The 25,467-nt window shown below is 33.7% G+C and overlaps 1 protein-coding gene across 4 annotated transcripts; it reads right to left on the reverse strand.

Moving 5' to 3' along the window:
* Positions 1-1,607: 1,607 nt before the first annotated feature.
* Positions 1,608-24,754, reverse strand: LOC132740608 (extracellular serine/threonine protein kinase FAM20C-like). Of its 4 annotated transcripts, none has more exons than XM_060728550.1 (11): positions 24,609-24,754; positions 20,368-20,435; positions 13,898-14,067; positions 8,412-8,566; positions 8,101-8,250; positions 7,175-7,302; positions 6,187-6,265; positions 4,844-4,936; positions 3,740-3,852; positions 2,339-2,492; positions 1,608-1,770 (listed from the first exon to the last, which is right to left on the reverse strand). In XM_060728550.1, the coding sequence occupies exons 3-11, from the start codon at positions 14,042-14,044 to the stop codon at positions 1,623-1,625; spliced, it is 1,167 nt and encodes a 388-aa protein (XP_060584533.1). In that variant the 5' UTR covers positions 14,045-14,067; positions 20,368-20,435; positions 24,609-24,754; the 3' UTR covers positions 1,608-1,622. The 4 variants fall into 4 exon arrangements, with proteins under 4 accessions (XP_060584533.1, XP_060584534.1, XP_060584531.1 ...); XM_060728551.1 differs by lacking the exon at positions 24,609-24,754 and adding an exon at positions 21,189-21,991; XM_060728548.1 differs by lacking the exons at positions 20,368-20,435; positions 24,609-24,754 and adding an exon at positions 17,420-17,573.
* Positions 24,755-25,467: the final 713 nt, after the last annotated feature.

Consider the following 25,467-nt stretch of genomic DNA (forward strand, 5'->3'; position numbering starts at 1 on the left):
TTACAAAATAAAATACAAGCTCAGGCGCGTGCATTGATCCGTCACGTGTTCTCATGTATCAATGCAAAGAACGACAACTCTCCACAGAATTGACTGGTTCCGCCATTATTGTTATCATCGACGTACCATTTCAAAATTTTAAAGCTAGTATCCATCATTTATAATCACTGCTTCAACGGATCCTCTCTGTACCACGCAATCAGCAACAATCCTTAATACGTGAACAACACGTCTATCGACGGCGTTTAGATGTCCCTGCAGCAGTATTGGATAAACAGGGTCCACTTTCATAGAATTATCTAACAGTTCACTTAGTCTTTCTGGTCCTATATATATGCTTTTTGGCCGAGCTTCAATAAACGGTGTGGATTTCTGATTTGGCAGACTGACTGCACGAGTGTATTATTTCCGAGAAATTCCATACAACATTTGCACTTCATTCTCTGATCCGTTACCACGCAGCTTAAAATAGTTAAGAAAACCATTTTCTAAATATATTTGTACAATATTGTCAGGCAAATCTGTCCGAGGAATATTAATTGATCACACACGGATATCTCTGTTATAACTATCAGGAAGAAATTTGCTTGAATATATGGGTTACTATGAGCGTATATCTCCGAATTCAAATAGATATGTGAATTCCTAATTCATTTAAATGCAAATCATAGATTCTCAGTATTTCAGTGTATGCGGCATTATGAGGTTACAAGGATTTAGTGATGAATGTAAAGATTTTTAGATATGTGTACAGAATATTCCATTTAATATCGTTTGTCTGCATATGACACAAACATAGGTCATGAACTCTATGTTTTTATAGAATCTTGAAAAGTGTTAAAAATCAAATCTAACACATACACCTCTCGTTCCATATACTTCGCTAAGCAGTTGATATAGCGGCAGCTTTTAGTTTCTCTCGGTTCCACTAACATCTCTGCAACTTCTTAAACCGCGTCGATAGAGTGTTGTTTTACCATTTATTAAGGATTGTGTGTGATTTGCGTGGTACAGATGAGGAGTCCGTTGGTATATATGGAAAACGTTCAAGCACGTGTTGTCGATTAAATGACATGTTGTTCCTGATAAGAAAAAATTGACTCATATTTAAATCAAATTTCTCATAGAATATATGGTACCGATCACGTTAATATGAAAATGATAGATATGAAAACATATATGGTTTAACAATAGGTAGGTTATTTCTAGTCTATATTTACGTACACGTCGTTGGAAGTAGTATTAATAGTTCAGGTCATCACTTTATGCTAAGAGAGAGATTCGATTATCATAGAAATCACAGTTTACGCATGTGGTGATGAGTCGATGCTTCTCAGACAATATGAGGGATGCTCTGTAGGGTATTATACATTTTACTTGAATCTGAGAGTAAAGATCACGCAACAACATTATGTGGCTATTCTATGAGCATGACTATTATCATTTCGAAGAGTGATAGTCTAATGATAATCGTGTGTCTAAATAGTATAGTCAATTGACGTGACTGAAGCGAGCGTTCGATTCCTTAATGCAATAAGTTGTTACGTTTCGAAGAAAGGGAAGCGATAAGCCTCGTTAATAATGACAAATAACAAAAATAAGGTAGGACAGAATTCCTATCCTTAGTGCATACCAGTTAAAAAATCAAAAACATGAGAATCAATCAGATCTGGGATAAATCTGGTGTAGAGGTAAGGCGGATTTTTTGTAAGTTTTTTACAATAATCTTCATCCTTCTCCCATTCGGCTTTGCGGAATTTACTATAGGATCTGAAAATAAACAAACAAGGAAAATCAAACACACTCTAACTGTAAATAGAACTCAATTACAAACATATCATTATTATAATTCCTCATGTGCAAAGAAAACAAAGTAAAATAGGAAATTGCCGACTTTGTTTGACTGAAAATGAAAGTTGCCTACTCAGGAAACTGTAATTCATCAACCGACTTTTATCCACAACAATACACTACGGGCAGGGTGACGAGGGAGATAACTAAAAGAACATCTTGGGACTAGGGCTAATGTTTTCAAAAGCATTTTATATCACAATCAAATATTGTAAAAGGTAAAAGCATAAAAAAAGATAAAACAATATTGGAACTATTACTGTCCCCACAAAGTTCATCACATCTTATGTTACCGATAAATTATTTTACATGCACGGGACAAAAAACAGTTACTTAAAAAGATGTGTCAACACAATGTTCCTCTACTTAAGTCAAATAAGATGGTAACGATTTTTTTCACGTTAACTGCATACGGAGCGCTACGACTTTTTACAAACTTACAATGAATGAATACATTTTAAGACAAAGTACCAACGGAACATTTTACCTTCTATATGGGCTCTTCCATCTATCTCGTTCGCTGTTAGGGCCCTCGGGTAACCAGACCATGAGCGAGCCCTCAATTATGTCAACATTTCCACAGAAAGAATGACGGCTATCACAGTAGTATGAACATTCTCCAAAGAAACACAAGTTACCCACTGCAAAAGTAATGTTAAAATCATTTAAGCCGCGTCATGACAAAACCAACATAATGGGTTTGCGACCAGCATGGATCCAGACCAGCATGCGCATCCGCGCAGTCTGATCAGAATCCATGCTGTTCGCTTACAAACCGTATAACAAGTAGAGAAACTGATAGCGAACAGCATGGATCCTGATCATTTCTCTTTATTAGATAAGGTAAACTCGCAAATGGAACGGTAGTTTGATATCCGCCTTAAATATATATTAATTGAATCGGTCTTAAGGTTTCCATGGCCGTTAAGTTTAGTTCGATGGCTCTTAAGCAATTTCACATGATCTATGTGGGTTCGACTACCGCCAGAGACACGCATTCTTTCATTTAGGGAATCTAAGGATTAAAATGCTAGTATTGACAGAATTTCTATTCAGTCACCAGTTCGTGACTGAAAATACTGCACGAAGGAGTATTTGATCTGAGGTCTCAATCCAACCGCATCCCCAACCTCAATCCCTCAAAATAAAGCAATGAGTATACTGCCTTATTTATAGACAGTCCGCGCCCCGATTCCCTTTGTTATCGTATATATGTAACTATATAGCATACGCCTTTAAATTGTCTGATACAGTAGGACATATCAGCTGTTTGACTTTTGTGTGTAAAGATTAAAATAAAGTTGATGAATCAACAAACGAAAAATTATAGACAAATATGGGATCAGTGGCGGCATGGCCGAGTGGTTAACGCGGCATACTAGTAATCTAATGCTAGTAAACGCTAGCCGCATGGGTTCAAACTCCGTCAGGGGCATGTCGTTGTTTCCTTGAGCAAGAAACTTTACACCCATTGCTCAGTATTGGTTGGTTCCAGGAACGGATTCGGAAGTGTGTCTATAAGCTTATAGCTTTCTACACAATTAAGAAATTACGTATACATATAAGGACTGTAAACAAATGATAAATTTTACAGGATGTTATATGTATTCATTAAACAACTAATGACTTGACAAAAGAGAACCGTTGCCGTTAGGTTACGGTGTCTGCCTCTCAACACAAGGATAATGGTTCGAGCCCTACTTGGGCCATGTTTCTCTTTAAAATGACACCGTCACTGGTTGGTATCAGGGTGCTGACTCGAAAATGATTACCATAAGTTGCAAGTACTTGTTTCGCATTTGAACTTAAATAAATATGTAACTTATATGTTTAAACTTATGACTCGAGTGTCTGCGCGAAAAAGACAAATGGTTCAAAAGCTTCGTACCTGGAGATACATAAAATGTCTTTTTTAATTTCCTATCAGCAAGAAGAAATATTTCCCTAGTCATATTTACAAAACGTCCAGTCACCGGAGGCACTCGATAAAAACCCATTACTCTGAAAAAATAAAATGTAAAATGAGAAATAAGTCTCTTTTTCTTTCTAAAATGATATCTATAAACATAAGGCGCTACAGGACCGCGTTTGAAACGGTTAAGCTAAATGACCCAGAAACAAATATTTTTTACATAAAAAATTGTGTCACTAATAATATAATGTTATAGCAAGAGGCGGCTGCATCCAGGGCTAATTAACTCTAATTATGTGTACCGCAAGTACTTACAGTAGGAATACAATAAAGTAGTCCGGAAATTTCAAACTCGTTGAGCACTTTGTATATACATGTTCATTACTTTATTGACGAAACTTATACTCTATGGAAATTGCATAGCTCTCAGAAAATTATTATCACTTGCAGATTTCAAACGGCTTGTATTTGTTGACAAACTAAAGGGTATTTAATCACTCTTCACTAAAAGTATCCCTCGCCCATTTAATAATTAACAAAAGGATTAAAATGTCATTCCATTGAACTTTCAATAAATTTATAATACTGATACTGTAATTCAAGTCAGGCATTTTTACAACAACGACGACGGCGAAAAACAACACCATCATCAACAACAACAATATCAGTAGCAACAACAAAAGCAACAACAGCAGCAGCAATAGCAACACCCATAACAACAACAACAACAACAGCAGCAGCAGCTCCAACAACAACATTATCAGCATCATCATCATCATCACCAACATCATCATCATCATCAACAACAACAACAACATTAGCAGCAGCAGAGCAGCATCAATAACAACAACAGAAGCAACAACAACAGCATGCAGCAGCAGCAACAACAACATCATCATCAACAACAACAACGGCAGAAGCAACAACAACAACAGCAACAAAAACAACAACATTACAACAACAAGAGCAGAAGAAGCCTCAACAACAACAACAACATTACAACAACAACAAAAACAACAACAGCAGCAGCAGCAATAACATTACAACAGCAACAATAATAGCAACAATAAAAAAACTTACCTATCTAAATGGAATGCTGCAATTTCAGAATTATGTCTCTCATAGTCGTTAAAATAAAAATGGTTTGGTAACGTCTCATGAGATCTATCCCATCTGGAAAAAAAACATTATTTAATAATGACGTCATGAATAAAAAAAATAAGCACTTTTTCATGTTAATACAAAAACACTGCATAAGTCAGAATTTTTTTTTATTATATAGCTCTTCTTATAAATGAAATATTGATTAAATACAATGCGTATTTTCATTTTCCGTATTTACACTGGAGTCTTGCCGGACTATTTTCTTTTACAGTCAATATACAAATTTCAAAGGAAGTTCTTTCAACTGTAATGCCACAAAATAGAAAAAAAAAATATATAATTAACAGAAAATACTTTTTTCCACTCTAAATTCAGGATTTATTTTCATATTGTAAAAAAAAATATCATGTTTCACACGAGGCTACTGCCACTCGTGAAATTTTTATTTTCATACCACTCGATGAAAAAAACTTGAATATACTCTATATCTAAACAATTCTGCTGACTTTAAAAGAGAAAAATATCGCAAAAAATTTGACATGGGTTCCACGGCTTAGAGTATAATGATTGCTAAAAAGTCTATATATATTCCAATTTCGAGTGATAAAGGTCGCTGAGATTTGTCGAAAAACTTTCATAGCTGTGTGGGTAAAGTTGCTTTGAATTGTCTGAGTTTAACATGGCTGAAATATTTATGTCGTTGAAATTTATCTATGGTTCATTGCTGAAAAGGTTTTGTCGCTGAAAGTAGTCTGGAGATCTTATTAATTAAAAGGTAAGTGCAAGAGTCAAACATATTTAACCGAATAGCTATGGTCGTTGAAAATTTATTTGACTGAATGGGTAAGGCCGATGAACTTGGCCAGTGGACCCGCATAACTGATCAGCTATGATCCTGTACGTTTATCTGACCTACACTATGGCTAACTGTTTAAGATTGCTCCATTTGTATGCCTCTTCAATTATGAAGGATCCAAGTCAACTAAGTACATATCTAAATAGAGATTGAACCAATAATGCTTCAGCGAAGAGACAGGTTCGGATGATGTAAATAATTATCGGCTATTCGTTCGGATGAAGAAAATAACTAAGGGCTATTCATTCGGATGAAGGAAATAATTAAGTGCCAGTCGTTCGGATAAAGTTAATAATCATCGGCTATTCGTTTGAGATTGAACCAATAATGCTTCAGCGAAGAGACAGGTTCCCTAAAAACTAGGCAAAATAATTAATACATTTAAAGACAGATGCTTTTTACTCAGATACAAAAATAAATATGATAATTTTTTTGCTATGAAAGGATAACAACCAAAATTTACCTCATCGGTTTGAAAACCGCTTTAGTACCGCTACTTAGCTTTACCAGTAGTTTCAATTCTGTACCCTTTTCCATCATTTCTGAAACGAAAAATAAATCAGAGTATTGTTTTCTATCTAAGTGCCCAAAAGGCATTCTATACTATAACAAGGTGTATGACGTCATAAGTCTATCTGGAAGGCCTTGTTGAAAATAAGATTTTGCATTATGCTTTGATGTATTGTCTTAATAAACTACTTTCGATAAATGTTTAGAGTTTAATATTATTATTAATTATTATTATAATTATGATTATTATTATTATTATTATTATTATTATTATTAAGGATCGGACAGTATCATCATTTTACAATGTGCTTGACGTCACGCGTCGTTTCTTACAAGACGTTTGACGTCAAGCGTTTTACAGCGATTGATAAATAGAAGATATTGAATGAGTGTAATTTTAATACTGAATTAATTGAACAAGTTGAGTAAAATCACCATATTAGGCAAGCCTCTGGCGAGCAGAATATCATTTTATTCAGCGAGTTCAATAAATACAGTAATAAACTTACACAAAGTCAATATTCTATTTATCATATACCAAAAATAAAGACCGTTTGAAATGAAAATGAACCATTTTTGTTGATGCGCCTATAGTGTAACGCAAACATTTTAAACAAGATTATAATTTGATCATCACAAATCAAATCTATTAATATGTTATTATAGCCGTGCAATTGAATTGAATGTGTAAAAATAGGAAATAGCGTTTTACACCGACAATGCACTAGATCTTATTCTTGCACTATATAGACATGTTTTTGATAATAAAAAAAACGATATTGACACCTTTTTGCATTGTGAAAGATTTGTGAGATTCGCAATTTTTTCAACCGTTGTTCCTAAAGCAACGAAAAAACCAATTGACCACCTTTCCAGAGAAAAAAAGATAAATCTCATAATCTAACGAGATAATACGAGATTTAAAATGCATAAGAGCTTACCAACAGATTCGAACTCCTGTGTCTGCATGTCATAGATCAAGCCGTCTATACTAGGGTCAAAGGGGTCGTATAGGGACCCAGCGCGGACATTATGATGAAATTTATAATAGTTGCTAGCATGTCTGTCCCTACAATATAAAACATGAAATCTAATCACGAATTTCCTCGGTATCAACTTTAATCGTGTTTATATAACACTAAATAAATACATGTATTGACAATTCGAAATTTATTTACCTTTTTTACCTTTTCCTTCTTAAGACAATTGTATCCTGAAGTACACTATGCCTGATATATGCTTTGCATTATAATTATTCTACATAAATACCAAGTCAAACAAAAAGCTGATCGGTTTATTAAGAGAAAGCTGTTACACTTTACTCCCTTGGTTTACCTGATAACACTTTGTTATTGTGATAAAGTAAATAAATAGTCGTTTGGTTGAAGTAAATTAATCGGTATAGGCTACTCGTTCGAACATTAAGTAACAATTATATGTGCTAGTCGTTCAGATGAAAAATAAATATGGGTAGTCGTTCGAATGAAGGAAAATATTAAGTGTCAGTCGTTCGGATGATGTAAATAATTATCGGCTATTCGTTCGGATGAAGAAAATAACTATGGGCTATTCATTCGGATGAAGGAAATAATTAAGTGCCAGTCGTTCGGATGATGTAAATAACTAATTATCGGCTATTCGTTCGGGTGAAGAAAATAAATATGCCCATAATGGGCTATTTGTTCGGATGATGTAAATATAAAAGTGCTACTCGTTCGGATAATGCTAATAATTATGAACTTGACATTTGAATTACTCTGCTACGCACTGGTGAATTATTTCCTTCAATCATTTTAATAACTGACATAGATACTATTTTTCAGTGATTTCAATGAATAGTTTTGTCAAATGTAAAATATATATTTACTTCATTCTCCGCCGATCCAGTGGCAATAATAATTTGGATTTTTCTCTGAAACTTCTACCAAGTTGTAATGTCATGTCTGTGAATCTTGTATTAACTAGTGACTCTTTCGTGTAGCCAAAATGCTTGATTTTTTCAAGCCTTTCCAACAACCTGAAAAATGAGTATAATTATGTAATAATTAAAGGCACATTATTCCTCAGCAAGAGTTATTCAGAAATTATGAAAATGACACTATTGTACAAGGTTTAATTATGTAAAAGACCAAGAAAATTTTACTTGATGGAAATTTAAAAAAAATCACAATATTTCACCTTTCTACTCGTTCGTCATACATCACTGTCAGGTTCGCTAGCTTTTGACGTGAACTATCTCCCTTGACACCAACATACAACTGATCTTTGACGTCATTGATATTCTTAAGGCTGAGATCTGGATTCTTACTAACCTGTCGTAATCCGAAGGCATCCTGAAAAAAAAAACAGTAAGAAAAACTCATTATAAGACTTACACAACCCCCAAAAATAGTAAATAAATCGTATTATTGCCAAGCTGTACAAGCTCCAAATCTTGTGTCATTAGGTAATCAAAGCACAGAAGGCGCTGAATTTGTTTGGGTCTCAGAATGTCAGAAAGGTGAAGGTTGTAAGATTATAAACCAATTTGTTTTTGTATAGTGCCACCAATGCTTTCCATCGTTTTAATTGTAGTAAATTGGCTATAAGACTAATTGCAACACTGATATTCAATTCAATGTTTATTTGACTTAAACAATTTAAAAAAAAATGAGTTCCTTTAACTGGGATTTGAACTCCAGACCTCTCCCTTCCTAAGCGAGCGCGCAAATCCCTCGACCACGGTGAAGTTATATGTTAACTGCCTGAAGAAAACCATATTATTCTAAATTACGGTTTGTAACCCTTATTATCTCGACGATAACTGTTGTTTAACACAGATGTAAATAATCATGGAGCTTACTATAAGCATGTATATCTATAGAGAATAAAACAATATTAGAAATCTTCGACCATTCGGAAACTATTTTGCTTGAAAATTAATGCGCCTGTCATTTGACCATCTTTACGCAGTGATCACCCCTGAATTTTTCGGCGTTAGTGTACATATAAAGGGAAGTAACCGCTTCAAAAAAGCGGACTACTTTCGGCATTTGCAATTAACAGCATCGGGGTCTGAAATTTCGCTACCATTATTTGTTTGGTCTGACGACCCAAACAAATAAAAATCTAGAAGTGACCGATGTTTGGTTTATTCAGGGCTCTGACCTGTTACCGACCGAAAAGATTATGCTGAGTCTGGAAGCAAATACGCTCGTAGTGACAATAATACTTGCAGTTAAGAAAATGGTTTTATTTTATATCTAGGTGATAATAGATACGTAAAATTGCTATGATAATTCAAGTGCTGGAAAGCATTTCAGGACAACAAAGGTTTTCATTTACTGATGAATGTTTGAAGCTGTTATATGATATCCAGACTGATGGTGTTATTTCATAACCTAACCAAAAATACGGGATATAGATACTAGCTAAATTCCTACGCACATAACTATGATAGTGTAGATTTCTGTTTGCACCAAGCTATATCAAAAATAAGTATCGAGTATATGTATTGTAAAAATAAATAATATATTATCTTACAACAAATTTTCAAGTGAATAATTGAGTTGTCTTAAAAATGCAACTTTAAAAAGGGTGTTACATCCGTATGAATTCGGAAAAATCTCTACAGTTTCCGTATCAATTAATGCGTTGGGTTATTAAGATTTTTAATTGGGATACCCTTGGTCATTTCGACGCGTCTCTGATATACATGTACACAAACATGATTGCGAGGATGATGCCGGCTCGCCACGGCGAGCCGGTATTACGTTAGGATTTTACTGAGAAACAACCTAAAACTCCGAATCCATCCAAAAATTTAATCGAAGCTTGGCTTCCAGCTTTCTACAAAATTTATCTTTCAGGGCTAGGATCCAAAATTATTTAGCCAATCAAATATAATCTTACAAAGCGTCAAAAAACCTTTAATTTTCACGCCATTTTTAAAAAGCAGCAAGTAATGTTTTGAGCGCAAAGATATAATGATGATTAAAATGTTTGTTTTCATGAATTCTTTTCAATAAATCATATTTACACTGACTTTTGATTTAGCAATTTCACAAGTCCTGTTTTCTCTGTAGTAATTATAAGTTTTCGTTTGGTTAATTAACATAAGTGTACATCTGGTTCTGTGCATTTTTTTCTTTTTCCCTTTTCCGGTCATTTCATCCTTTCCGGTGTTTAGTGTATGTATTTACTGGCCGGGATCCGGGACGCCCGGGATCCGGGATCGTATAAGATATAGAGGAAAAAACTAGTAAACTATATTTGTGTTGATTATTGTCGTAATGAAAGGCCATTTAACGTTAAGTTTTTACATTTTTTTATTCTATGTAATGAACTTTAAATTAATTTAACTTAGGATATAGATATATTTAGAGCTATTTATTAACAAAATCAAAATACTTATAATTATATGCCTTATTAATTGGAAAAATCAAAGACTATAATATTGAATTGGTCAAATTCCGGGATCCCTATGTTTTAATACGATCCCAGCTTTTCTGAAAACTATAATCTTCAACTGGCCAATTCCTGGGATCTCTTTATATTCTAATACGATCCCGGCTTTTCTGAAAACTATATTCTTGAACTGGTCAATTCTCGGGATCCCTATATGTTTTAATAGGATCCCGGCTTATCTGAAAAACATCTTCTTAGACTGGTCAATTTCCGGGATCCCTATACTTTTTAATAGGATCCCGATTGATTGACAACTTGTGTTTAATTTAGGACTTGTGTCTGTCACTCATTCCAATACTAAATAAAATATTACAACTTAACTTCGTATCAGGAGACATCTTTATGAATTCTACCTATCTAACACTTTTTTGGTCAAGGTCAACAGGCCATATAGTAAATGTGAAAAGACATAGGGACTTCATTCTATCTGTTTACATGCATCTTCATATATACTCATATTCCTCTTTGTTAAACTGAGAGAACTAGCTTCAATAACTTTATATGTAACTTTTATTTTGATGTTCGCTGAAGTCTCTTCAGCTAACAGAACTGTCATTTTTACATTTAAACACATACCCTGGGAAAACAAGAGCGATCAGTAATCACATGTGTCGCCTCATAATGGCCAATTTCATGTTGGGACAAATTTTGTGACAGACGGACAGACAGACGGACAGTGCACAACTAGACTTGGTACTGATCAATCATGTAAAGTTTGGATAAAACTGCACCAGTAGCTTATGAGGAGTAGTCCGGACAAGCTTTTGCGTATCTGGCAACACACAGAAAAAAACACCTTTTTATCAAAGGGCCATAACACAGCCAAAAATCATTCAACCGGAAAACTCATGCAATATGCGCAAGGACTTGAGCTACAGATCAATCCTGTAAAATTTCATTGAAATTGCATAAGTGGTATAAGAGAACTAGTCCGGACAAACTTTAAAAATAAAAATTATTAAAGGGCCATAACTCTGACAAAAATCATTGAACCGAAAAATGCTGACAATATGCACAACTAGACTTGGTACTGATCATTCCTTTAAAGTTTGGATGAAATTGCACCAGTAGTTTATGAGGAGTAGTCCGGACAAGCTATTGCGTATCTGGCAACACACAGAAAAAAACACCTTTTTATCAAAGGGCCATAACTCGGCCAAAAATCATTCAACCGGAAAACCCGTGCAATATGCGCAAGGACTTGAGCTACAGATCAATCCTGTAAAGTTTCATTGAAATTGCATTAGTGGTATAAGAGAAGTAGTCCGGACAAACTTTAAAATTAAAAATTATTAAAGGGCCATAACTCTGACAAAAATCATTGAACCGGAAAATGCTGACAATATGCACAACTAGACTTGGTACTGATCATTCCTGTAAAGTTTGGATGAAATTGCACCAGTAGTTTATGAGTAGTAGTCCGGACAAGTTTTGTGACGGACGGACAGACGGACAGACAGACAGACGGACAGACTGACAGACAGACAGACGACGGAGAAGTGATCCCTATATGTCGCCACTACTCCGTAGAGGCGACACAAAAACGAAGCGAGTCGCTACTAGCTTTTTTAAAAGCTAACCTTGTGATACACATACAATATACCGGAAATGGCGACGAAATGCCGAATTTAGATGGATGTGTCACAATCGCAACTTTTCGGCCATTTCCGTCAGTCTTCGGATGTTAATAATAGCCGAGATATTCCGATTGGAATGTGTCATCTTGGGAGTGATTAAAACACTGCTAATGATTATACATCTACTTATTATATTCAAAATTGCAACTCGACAACTAATTATCATGTTCCGCACGAGCGTGATAGGCGAAATGAATAATCATCTTTAATATCAAAAGTTAAGTACGTATCATTAAATAGCACATTTTTCTCAATTGGCAATCTGTATATAAATAATATGAGATTAAAATCGTACTCTGCAATATTTAATATAATATATATTCTAAGGGTGAAACGCACACCAAAAATGTAGAAAATCTTGATCAATTTGTTTGCATGCCTTTAATTCTAATCTTAAATGTCGGCAATATATGTAAATAAGTTAATAATTTCATTTATATATGTATATAATACTTTAATAATGTTGCACAATACCACTACGTAATTGAAAAAAACATGTTAATGACGTTCTTAAATGATAAACACAAAATTTACATAAAATCAAGTCATTACAAATGTATCTTTAAAGGATTTTTCACTGATGGCATTATCTTTAAAAAACGTAGTTTAACGTGGATAGGACACTATGAAATCAAATACTTAAAATCTGTATCAGCAATAACATAATCCCGCAAATTCACATTTTCGTGAGATTTTACGAGATCGTAATAAAAGTATCTGCATACAATGAGACATTCAGAAATTTCTGTTTAGTTATGTCAAACATGATTCGTATTCAAACTTTGCAGAAATGTAAAATATCTGACAATAAATAACTCTCGAAATAACTTTCGTAAAGATTGATTAAGAAGGAAACAATACTGTATGACAAATGGATTTTTAATCATTGTACTGTCAACGTATACAATCAGTTTTTGGTCTGGTGCTTTGACGAACGCCTTGCCATACCTTATACTCGTAACCATTTTCTTTCCCCACGAAATCAAGCCGTTTACTCTGTTGTCGTTTCGAAGGCAACCTGCCGGAAACCTAAGAGTGTCCGAATTATAAACACATTTTCAAATATAGGTTCTACTTTTATCGAATCACTGCGCGTATGTTTTTTCGCAGGTGCGTTGAAATCATTTAGACATTTTAGCCAAACAACAACACGACATGACGCAATCGAGAGGGAAATGACAAGTCATTTTTGTTTTGCAGCCAAGCGACAACACGGCAAGACACACGCGCAAGGGAAACAATTCATTTTGACTTTAAGCCAAACGACAACACGGCAAATCGCACGAAAAACGAAAGCAAGTCACGCACGCGATATGGAAACAAGTTATTTTGACCTTAAGACGAACAACAACACGACAAGACGTACGAGAAATGCAAACAAGTCATTTATGTTTTGTAGCTAGCCTACAACAACACGCGTACGAGAAAGGCAAAAAAGTTCTTTTAAATTGTTTTTCAACAAAACAAACATATACAAACCATCAACCACCTTATAACTATATATTCTTGTACGTTGCGCGTAACTATGGAAGGCAGGAAGTGAATTAATGAATTCTACATTAATTAACGTTATACACATACCTCAAATTGCCCTTGCAATGATCCGAATTTTGTGTCATAGTATCTTTTGTTTTCACCGTCCGTTGAAGACTCCACAAACAGGAACAGGAAAATTACAGTACTTGACAACAGAAAGGTCACTGCTACGATTCGTGCTTTATGCTTCATGCTACATTACCAATGGGTTTTGGCTGAAAAATAAGTTTGAGAAAACCCCTGAGGTTTTGCATTAAACATTTTTACACACGTTTTAACATTGAATAAATATACAGGATGCTTTGAGATTTTTTAATAAAACTTATAAGACCACCAGTCGTGACAGACAACTTTCTTCTTCTCCCCTGCATGGTCTCCTAAGGCAGGTTGGACTTAAATTTAAATGTCTCATGTTCTTAAACAAATATCGTGTTTCTGGGGTCATTTCAAACTTGTAAATGTTTTTAGACAAGAATTGTTGCAGTATTGTTGCAGTCACTGATCAATGCTGAATAAATTATATAAGGATATAATTATATCGGTTGAAGTCCTATAACAGGCAGTATATATCTAATATATTTTCGAAAACTAGTTGTTTCCCTGAAATAATTACTCATGTACATAAAGGGAAAGGTTTCAGTTAGAAAGTCTCCGATAAAAATGATAAATGGCTTGTTTAAAGCTACAGTCTCACTTACATCCCGGCAGAGCCCCGGCAGAGCCCCGGTAGACGTCCGGGGTGATCCGGGAACGACCGGGGTACTACCGGGAACAACCGGGGTACATCCGTAACTCTGCCGGCAACGTCCTGGATGATCCGGGATGATCCGGGAACATCCGGGACTCGACCCCGGATGGAATAAAATATTTAATATCACCGGGGTGGTCCGGGATGATCCGGGAAGGTATAGCTTTGCCGGCTTCATCCTTAGCTCTGCCGGGAACGACCGGGGTTATACCGGGAAAGCACCGTAGCTCTGCTGGCACAAACCGGGGATGATCCGGGGTATGATATAGCCGGTAGAGCAACGGTAGAGCTACGGTAGAGCCCCGGTATATGCCGGCAGAGCCCCGGTAACTACAGGCAGAGCCCCGGAGGATAAAGGTAGAGCTACGGTTGATCCCGGTAGAGCCCCGGCAAAGCCCGGATCATTTCAAAAGAATAACGACAATTTGCGATGATTGAACTTGTTTGTATTAAAAGCCTTCCCATTTCCCTTCTATCCAGTATGGCATAAGGATTTTTCAGAAAAATCATTATGAATTACTATTCTGGAACAATAGATATTATATAAAATAAAAATTATGTATCAATGTTATCATTTTCGGGCGTTTTCAATCCACCGGGGTTCTACCGGGGCTCTGCCTGGATCGTCCTGGGCTCTGCCGGGACTCTGCCTGGATCGACCGGGGCTCTGCCTGGGTCAACCGGGGCTCTTCCGGGGTCATCCGGGAACGACCGGGTAAGCACCGGCATGAACCGTAGCTTCACCTGGGCTCTGCCTGGATGATCCGGAGCGCATCCTGGGTGGTTAGTAGGGAACTACCGTAGTGCTGCCGGGGTAAGTGTGACCGCAACAATAATTTCATCCCGGATCGTCCCGGATCATCCCGGTAACTTACCGGGATGGTCCTGGGCTCTGCCGGGAGTAAGTGAGACTGAGGCTTAAAACATCCAACGCATAAATCTAGCTTAAATTGTCAAATATGGATGTAGAAAGAAAGGATATTACTGAAAAAAAATAAAAAAACAAGTTCTAGCTTTATAGAAATTGTTTTCTTGCTTGCCTCTGGTTAATTGACGCCTTTTACCGTGAACATGCATTACGTTGATATTTAGGACCATTGTAATCATACACATTTCAGCAATGTTTATCAATATAGTAGCGTCGCTTGAAACTACTTTTCGTTATACTTCATTCAGTATAGTGATTTTGAAAAATGGCCAGTTTGACTTATTGTACGTAGTACACATTACAGCACCGTGTTTCTTAAACAATGGTTTAACAGAAAAGCTTTTTCAATATGCAAATTGAGTTCAATACTGATGATTCAGGGACATGTATTATTTAAATAAATCTATTTATAAACATCTGGTACTTATGAATCATTTAAGAGTGTATAGAAACGTGTAAGAATCTGATTTAATATACTAGTAAATTTTGTGGTTTTTCGTTTTCTAGAACTTGTTTAAATGACAGATTTCCCTGACATATTTAATATCATGATGACACGTATTGAATTAATTTTACTGAGGTTACTTCATTTACAATTTACTTAGATAAAAAGGTGCATTTATCTCATTAAAAAACGTTTGGCTGAATAAAGTAACGTACAATTTTCCCTTCGGAAACATGGACATTTCACTCGTCAAAGATGTGTCCATTTTACGTTCTCAAACAAATTTCAAGTACAATATTTAGTAAAGAAATATAGATTTTGCTCAGTAAAAGACTATACATTTCTTTCATTATAGAAACCGTACGTTTTACCATTTCAGTTAAGATAAAGTCCGAGTTAAAAGGCGTCGTATTCTGTAGTCTTACAAGAATCAGTTAAGCTTATCATTTCGGCTCTTGTAATACCGATCTGTACAAACGTGATTATATGCAAGATAGATTTGTTACTTAGAAAAAGAGTGAAAATGTACTTTTCGTAAACATATCACTTTTTCGTAAATATATCACATTAAAGTAAGAATGTATTGTTAAAATGTCACACTAAAGTAATAACGTACATGTATTGTTAAAACCCTTATTTATGCTGACCTTAATATCGTTTTTGTTTATTTTATTTTTACTTTGAAACCGTTACAAACGGTTTTCCTTATAATTATACATAGGATATGCTGACGAAGCACATATTTCTATGGTTGGTTTTTGTTTAAGTGTTAAGATAGCTGATGGAATGTATTAAAGCAATATACATATCATTGATCGATCATTATAGCATGTCCTCAGATGCATAACTTTGCACACAATTTGCACACAATTTCAATATTTTATTTTAAAGCAGCATGCCTCCAGATTCATGCAATTTTCATGAAAATTTAAAAAAACGTATTCAAAAGAAAAATATTGTGAATTGAACAAAGAAATGAATTTACATATTGCAGACGGCACTTATAATACACGTTAATTAAAGAAGGGGTCAAAATATGCAAAACTAGTCTTTACTGCGTAAGTATCGCAATAGCAATATGGTGAAAAATACTGCAAAATCAGTCATTTATCACAGATTACATGTAAACTATTACTTGAATCTTAAATTTTTCTTACTTTTCTTTAAATCTTAGTACATGTTTCTAAAGTTTAATTTCTTGTAAGATTTTGACTTATCTGGAGGCATGCAGCTTTAAGTAAAATAGGTTTAAAATCTTGTCAAGTCAAGAAACGGAAAATGACGGACGGTTACGAATTTACACGATCTATAGATGGACACCATGCTATAAACAATGCGTCAGCAATTCTTAAAAGTTTATAATATTCGTCATTAAAATAAAATTAGAGACATATAGCTTATGTAATAGTAAAACGTAAAGAGTGCAGTCTATATAAAGAACATTACCAGAAAACAAGCGCATGACAGCTCTGAAAAATTCCTAATAAATCTTACGAAATTTAACCGGTAGTCCAGTACTACACTCAACAAAGTCGATATGTATGACAGAAAAATATAAAAATGTAGTATAAGTTACTCCATCTCTCTATACAGGATATGTAATATTATAAGTACTTTCCTTTAAGGCCAAACAACTAAATGTGGTTCTCAGGCCAACGAAAGCGTTGAATTACTTATTGTTTTTCCCCATCTAGCCCCGATGATATCCGATGGAACCCGAAAACACCCGAGGAAATGGTGCAACTATTATGTTACTTATACAGGACAAAAGTTTTGAATTCCTGGAATGATTTTCTTCACAAGTTAATACAGGGACATATTGGCATATAAGTGTATAAGCAATGTATCCAAATGTATCCAAATAACAGAAGGTCATTCACAGTAAAACAATGGAGTCATAAATGAATATAGCATTTATTAATAATCTCAACTGACATTTACTTGAACTTAGGAAATATACCAATCAGAAATTATATGTGCCAGAATAATTTAAGGTTACTTAATTAGTTCCTGACATTTATAAACAATTTATTCTATATAGGCAGTACATCTATTATTATAAATTGTGTGTATTTTGCATTTTTTGAAAATACATTGATTTGCGAAATTCGTCCGAAGACTGGAGAACGCCACCGTATTGACGGGTACTATTCCACTTCATTTAAAGCTGCATGCCTCCAGATGAGCCAAAAAATATTTCAAGAAAATCAGACATGATAAAAATGTACTGAGATTATAAGAAATGTGTCAAGTAATAATTTAACATGTTATGTGCGATTAATGACTGATTTTGCAGTATTAATCGTCATATTTCTATTGCGTGACTAACGCAGTACTTAAAGGCTATCATGTTTTGCATATTTTGACCTGTTTTGGTAATTTACGTGGGTTGTAAATAACGTTTGCAGTGACTAAATTACTATCTTTGTTCAATACACTTTTTTAAATAAATGTTTAAAATTTTCATTAAAAAAGCATGAATTCGGAAGCATACTACATTAAGACACGCGGTCCAAAAAAGTTATCTCTCTTTACACCGTCGTGTCACGGATCATTAGTAAAATGTCAATCGCATCTTCTCGGCCCTTTCCGTCAAACTTCGGACAAGGTTATTATGAATAATATCCGAGGAGTTCCGATTTGGAAAATGTCTAACTCCATGACAATCGGAACTATTTGGCTATTATTCACAATAACCTTATCCGAAGTTTGACGGAAAGGGCCGAGAAGATGCGATTTGACAATTATATTACAAATGTCTTAGAACTTTGACAGACACCTGCCCAAAGCAAGTCTAAAATTTTCATTTGAACAATTCAACTAAAATGGATTAATGAACCGTTTTCCGCAATTTTACCAGATATTGTGCACACATTATAGATTTCCTGAATATTCAAACAACTGCTTTACCGAGTATTGTAAAGTGGAAATGTCCATACAAATATAAGTATTAATAAAATTATCAGCCCAATAATTAATTATGTAAGCCTTATGTAGTACTTTATATAAGCGATTCAAGCCCCGCAAGGAAGAAACGAGTCAAAAATATTTCTTGTCAGACGTTTAATTCGTTGAAATATTCCCAGTTCTCCACCCCCTCATATATACTTCAAGGATGGAGATTTTAAAAAAAAATGTTTAAATTAACTACAAGGAAAAGGTAAAACACTTTGAAAATTAACAACGTGGCCATAGGGCAGACGATAGCCTCGTTATGAAGTTAAGTGTGAAAAAAATATAAGACAAATTATGTATGTTATATGGACGCGTAAGCTCAACTTATATAGTGTGAAAAGAGCTTAGTTGTAATAACTGTAAAGTTTGCAGTATCAATGCCATTTTTGTAACAGATCAACACTTTGAACACGTGACCGGATGTTCAAGGTTAAACCACTCTGCTTTAAATCAAAACATAGTACTTATCCACGAAGAACAAATGCACAACATATTCAAAAAAAATTGTATGCATGCTTGCTATTCTTACAATCAAAAGCTTGGCTCATTGCAATTTATGTTTCTGCTTGGAAGCATAGTTGTTAAAAGGCAATTTGTAAATTTGAACAACCCTACCCCCCCCCCTCCCTAAAAAAGAAGAGTTCTGGTGCCCAAAGTACCATACTGACAAACTATTTTTGAAAATATTGACACTGACTGTATATATTATATACAGTCAACCCTGTTTTTATGACCTCATCTAAATAAAGATCACCATGTGTATAAAGGCCACTTAGAGTCAACAAATCATTGGTTATTATCAAGAACAAAGTAGCCTCAAAATAAAGACCACCTGTCTATCAAGGACATGTTCGGTCTCTCCCTTGGGTGGCCTTTGATAACGGGTTTGACCGTACGTAATATATTGGCAAATTCGGGAAATAATATGTTGCTGTCCTATACACTGCTGTAAACAAGTCAACAAGATTTATAGATTAAGTCACACCTGAATATCAAATATCGTATGGCTGTATGTAACTTTAAATCTGTTTATATGATAAGTGTGTATGTTTACTTGGATTCAACACATACATTAAATCAGCCTTAAGTTTTTAATTTTGTATGAGCTCTTTAAAAGTATATATTACCTAGGAAAAGTGCATCGTGTCACTGTTAAGCCATCTTCAAAACAGCTCCTCGCTTTAATTATTTACATGGCAGATTAGAGGTATCGAGGGGTTTCCTTATTGTTTATAAATGTATTTTATCGACAACAAATTGCATTTTACACTTTAATTTCGTTAGAGTTGACAATTATATGAAACGTATTATCTTAAAATAACATATTTAACCTTTAGAAAAGCTGGAGGCCGCTTTAAAATTATATAAATATTTTTTCGAGTCTTGTTTAGTTTATGCATTAGAAAGCTATCCAAATAAAATATATAAATACTACATACATGTTCATATGATCACAATTGAATTTTATGATTCACGTTGCATAATGCCATCCCGTCCTATTGACAACCTGGAAAAAAAACATGTACATTTGTTAACTATGCTCTTAAATTTGAAACTTAAAATAGCATTAGTAACCTATGTTTGACATTAAACAAACAAGTTGATAAAAGCATTAGGCGTAACTGAATCAGAACAAACAAAAAAACGTATATCTAACGATTTTTACTCAAATTACTTTATTACAGGACATTTAAAATTAATCACGAAGCAAAAATAATATATAAATGTCAAGAGTTCACAAAAAAGAAAAGAAGATTTTTTTACCAAGTACAATAAAAGATAGAGACACCTTATCCTCATATATATATATATTAAATCATCATTCAATCAAACGAAGTAATCAAAACGTAACCGAATATTATTCAATAGACGGTAAAATGAAAACTGAATATGCGAAGACAAAAATTGTAAAAGTTCTTTTGTTGTCAGTCACGATTAACGGGGGAATTATATAGCAAAATTATCATAGTTTCTTAAAATAGGTTTCAAATCGCTGACCCAAAATTCAAAACACAATGTATAAACATGTTTATTTTTGCCTATAATTGAATGGTAAATTGTTAAGTATTAGGGCCTTTGTGGACTTAAAAATCAAATTTTGCTAAATCAAATATGTTCATAACAAAACAAACATGTTTTTATCAAATCAAGCACGCTTAAACAATGTGACTATTAACCGAACTGCATGACAATGTACACGAAAGTTGAATAAATAAATTAACAGTTTTAATAACAAAAAAGTATAGTTCAATGATATTACCCCAAGTTACCTCCCCTGTTATCGTGCATACATGTAAACATGTATATTCTGTAATCATAGAATATAGTAGGAAACGAAGAACAAGTCACATACTATATGTTCCAGAATAGAAATTAACAGCATATACAGTACGAGTATAATCCAAAATACGAGTTATAGTAAATAATATTTAACACTATCTTTACACAAAAATAAAATTATTAATTGATAATTATGTTGCAACAAATTACACGGCGTCTATTATAACGTCCCATTTCCTGCACGATCTTCATTCATAAGTTTTTCTAATCAAGTGACTCACAAAAACCATCGACAGTTCAAACACTAACCCGGAAATCGAACATTCAGTTCAGTCTAAATAATTATGTTCCCACTGGACAGTTCAATCCATGACAAAAGAAAAATGTCGTGTAAAAACATGGTTTATCCATTATATAGTGCAAAAACAAACCAGTGATGTTTATTTTGATTTTTTGTTTGTTTCGCTTGTCAGTAACATAAGTTATCTTGTTTAGTTTCACTCAATATGCAGTGTATTCCATTTCATAGTATTGATTGTTAGAGAGACTGGTCGTATAATTTGCTAAATACATCAACATCGATACAGCAAGTCGTTATTCCTGATTCAATTGTCTTGTTATCCTAAGCTTTGTATACAGTCACACTGCCAACAACATCATCAATATTTATATTCACATTCTTAAGTCTTAAAGCGGTTAATCCTTGACTACTGCGCGTACGTGTGCACTATACGAAGCAACATTTTATAACTAAGCTCCATAGATAATGACGGAACATTAAGCCATATACGAGCATTTTTTTTTGGACCGCTGTAAAAAAATCCGATATTCAGGTTTCTACGAGGCAAAATGTGGATATGAAAGAGATTGTATGTCGGTGCATTCTAATGTTAAACATTTGATGGGAGGAAATTATACTTTCATGGAGTAGTTTTGGATGATTAGTTCAAAGGGAATAATGCACTCCGAACATAATACGCTAATGATCAAGGTTTAGGCATAAATGTTTCCAATACTGCCAGGTTAAACTTAAAGTTTCATATATTGTAGAAAAACAAAAGAAAAAAAACTAAGTTCATTATTAATTTAGTAACACTTAACCCTTTTTATGAAATGGATTTACCCAGCTTTGAAACAGGAAGAGTACATTTAAAGTTAAAGGTTATTTTAATGTCAAAGAAGAAAAATAATTCTATTTCCAAATAGTTTGAGCCTTGTCAGTCTGATGCAAATAGCTGGGGCAAAGGTTATCATATTTTTTGTTCATACCGCAAAACTATAATTAAAAAACAATCAGCGATGGTTTCCTGACTTATATACATTGTGATTGTACAAGAAATATATTTGATTCTAGTCTAAATGTAAAAGGTCATCTCACTGATATACATGTCTCTTGAAATCCTTAATAGAATGGTTGTATGAATATTTGCATATATGTAAAACATTGATGTATGTATACGAATGAGATAAAAAAAATGAAGTATGTTTATTTGTAATATATTTATAAATGAAATATTGATAAAATAAAATGCGTCTTTTCATTTTCCTTATATTCACTGAAAAAATCTTGTTCACTGTAGTGAAAGATATGTTTCGTATTTTCACTGGTGTCTTGCCGGACTACTTTCTACTAAATTCAGACATGCACAAAATTTAGTAGAAAACTTAAGAATTGAAAGGTCAAAAAAAGAAGAGTATTTGTATATAATAAACAGAAATTTTTTCTTCTTTTTTTTAAATACAGGATTTATTTTCGTCTTGTGATATGAAAATTATCATATTTCACTCGTGACTATCGCCGGTATTGACATATTTATTTTCATACCACTCGATGAAAATAGATTCTGTATTTATAAAAAAAAACAACCTTGAATATCCTCTATATTTTTAATACACGATTACTCTAAGTAAACAGTTATCTGAAACAATATATGATTTATACATTGAACGCGTTCTTCTCCCGACGTTTTGACATGCAATTATGGTCAATTATAAATATCCCTGTCCGCCTCAAGGAAAATGTCTTGTTTAACCGCCCCTCACATACCTGTTAGTGACAAAAAAACACAGACTACTATATATTAACCTCGTTTGTATAGATGTAGGCTTAATATTGTGTTGTTATTGGTAACTTATGCATACTGAAAAGCGTTAGTCCAATAACACAATTAATAATCCAATACTGGTGTTCACATGAGGAAACATGGGCGGTAACCGAGTATGGCTTAAACCTCGGAACTCTGGGTTGAGAAGCAAACAACTTAAAGGCCCATTATGCTTTAGAAATGCAATATTTTTTTATTTCTTAAAAATTGTCTTTCTTTGGTACGATAGAGTCCATAGATTCCAAAAAATACTCTTTTGTCATATACATAAATTATTTTTGCTTATTGTGCTCAGTTTGCAAAAGGCATATTTAGTGAATTAGTTTTGGTATGGAAGTCAAATTTCTTGATTGGTAGAAACACTGTGTTTATCAATTGAGCGCCTATATAATAATAATAATAATATTAATAATCATCATCATAATAATAATAATAATAATAATAATAATACAATGTAATAATTATGATAATAATGTAATATTGTCACAATGTTTTATTATTTAAAAACAATTACATCGTTAATTTCCATTACTACTTTTATGCTGTATCTCCGTTAATACAGACAGCAGCGGGTCGTAGTAAGTCTTTAAAAATTAACGTCCATGTATGTAAACAGATTAACTTAACAAATATGCTATCTCCTACTTAAATCAAACTTAACTCTGAATTTATTTAGTTTCCTTATTTGAATTACATTATAACTTCGTTACGACGAGTTAGTATCTACCTTAGTCATTTGCGTTTACATGTGCACATGTACATAAAAATAACTTATAAATTTACGATAAAATTACTTACATTAGAAAAGACTTTATATCATATTATACTTATAATTCCAATGTAGTGCAATCAATGATATATGGCAATTAACATTATGCTTTACTTTTTACAATGAAAAAAAAAATCAATCACTAATAAGTTCAATAAATAGCGTACTTAAAGCGGCGGGTTTTTAGTTCATTGAAATATAGTGTTAAACAGATTTCTTTATATAGGACACTAGGTTCATATATAAACGACAACACGCCAGCATTTTGGCCACAAACTCGACGAGGGCGGTTATAATGTACATAGTAATATTAACCCCTTCAGTTTAATATTTGATTTTATAGGCTTTCATCTCTGAAAGTGTTAACCACCAAATGTAATTATAAAAGCAATTTACCTACCTACGTATATACATATTTAACAAATCTTTTCCAACAACTTTAATAGCAGGGAAAATATATTAATTAAAAGAAATGCTTCATATATAGTATAAAATTTACCTTATAAAGTTAAATAACAACACTTACCTTCGTAACTTTAGCAATTTGTGTAGTTGTTTATATATTAATATAATAATCCATGTTAAAAAGGTAATGGTAGTTTCACTTTAAATCTCATGCAAACGAATGATATTTATCCGAATGTTAAACATGTACCTTAAAGCCACTTTACGGATGATAAGGTATACTGTATAGGGTGTCTATAAATAGACAACATTATTTGATAGCTTCAGTATGGACGGGACAAAATTATTGGTTTCCTGTCCGCCGATTTTGACAAAATTCGCCGTTTTAATGATATTTTTGTTGGGTGCATATTCATTTTATTCGGTTTTTTTTTGTTTAAATCTGAATTATAGGATATACTGGTGGAGGAAAACCTAACAAGTGCCTCTCCGTGCATTATTTCAGGTTTAAGTGGTCTTAACACGTCAAGATTTTCATAATCTTCATTCATAACTATGATAATGATGATGATGATAATGATGACCATCATCATCAGCTGCAGGAGAACACCACCACCACCATCATCATCATCATCATCATCATCATCATCATCATCATCATCATCATCATAATCATCGTCATCGTCATCATCATAATCGTCATCGTCATCATCGTCATCATCACCACCATCACCATCATCATCATCATTATTATCAATACAGATAATAGTCTTTTGTTCCCACAAGGCTTTTAACCATTATTCATTTGAAATTATTTAAAAAGAATGATAAATTGATCAGTTAATACAATTATTTTGTTTACATTTTTATCATTCATGCCCTTTGTGAAAAAACATAGCGATACTATTTATATTATGTGTATAGTATACTTTCTCTTAAATATGGCTGTTCCGTTTGACACCCGGCTTTTTCCATTGTAT

The sequence above is a fragment of the Ruditapes philippinarum genome, unplaced genomic scaffold, assembly GCF_026571515.1.
Source record: "Ruditapes philippinarum isolate M1 unplaced genomic scaffold, ASM2657151v2 ctg3999_1_1_1_1, whole genome shotgun sequence".
Classification (NCBI taxonomy): Eukaryota; Metazoa; Mollusca; class Bivalvia; order Venerida; family Veneridae; genus Ruditapes; species Ruditapes philippinarum.

Bases quoted from the DNA above. Each gene is read 5' to 3' on its own strand.
- LOC132740608 (XM_060728550.1), bottom strand. From the start codon at position 14,044: ATGAAGCATAAAGCACGAATCGTAGCAGTGACCTTTCTGTTGTCAAGT. The intron at 4,937-6,186 runs GTAAATTTTGGT...TTTTTTTTCCAG, and splicing joins GCGGTTTTCAAACCGATGAG to ATGGGATAGATCTCATGAGA. The intron at 2,493-3,739 runs GTACGAAGCTTT...TTACTTTTGCAG, and splicing joins GACATTTTATGTATCTCCAG to TGGGTAACTTGTGTTTCTTT.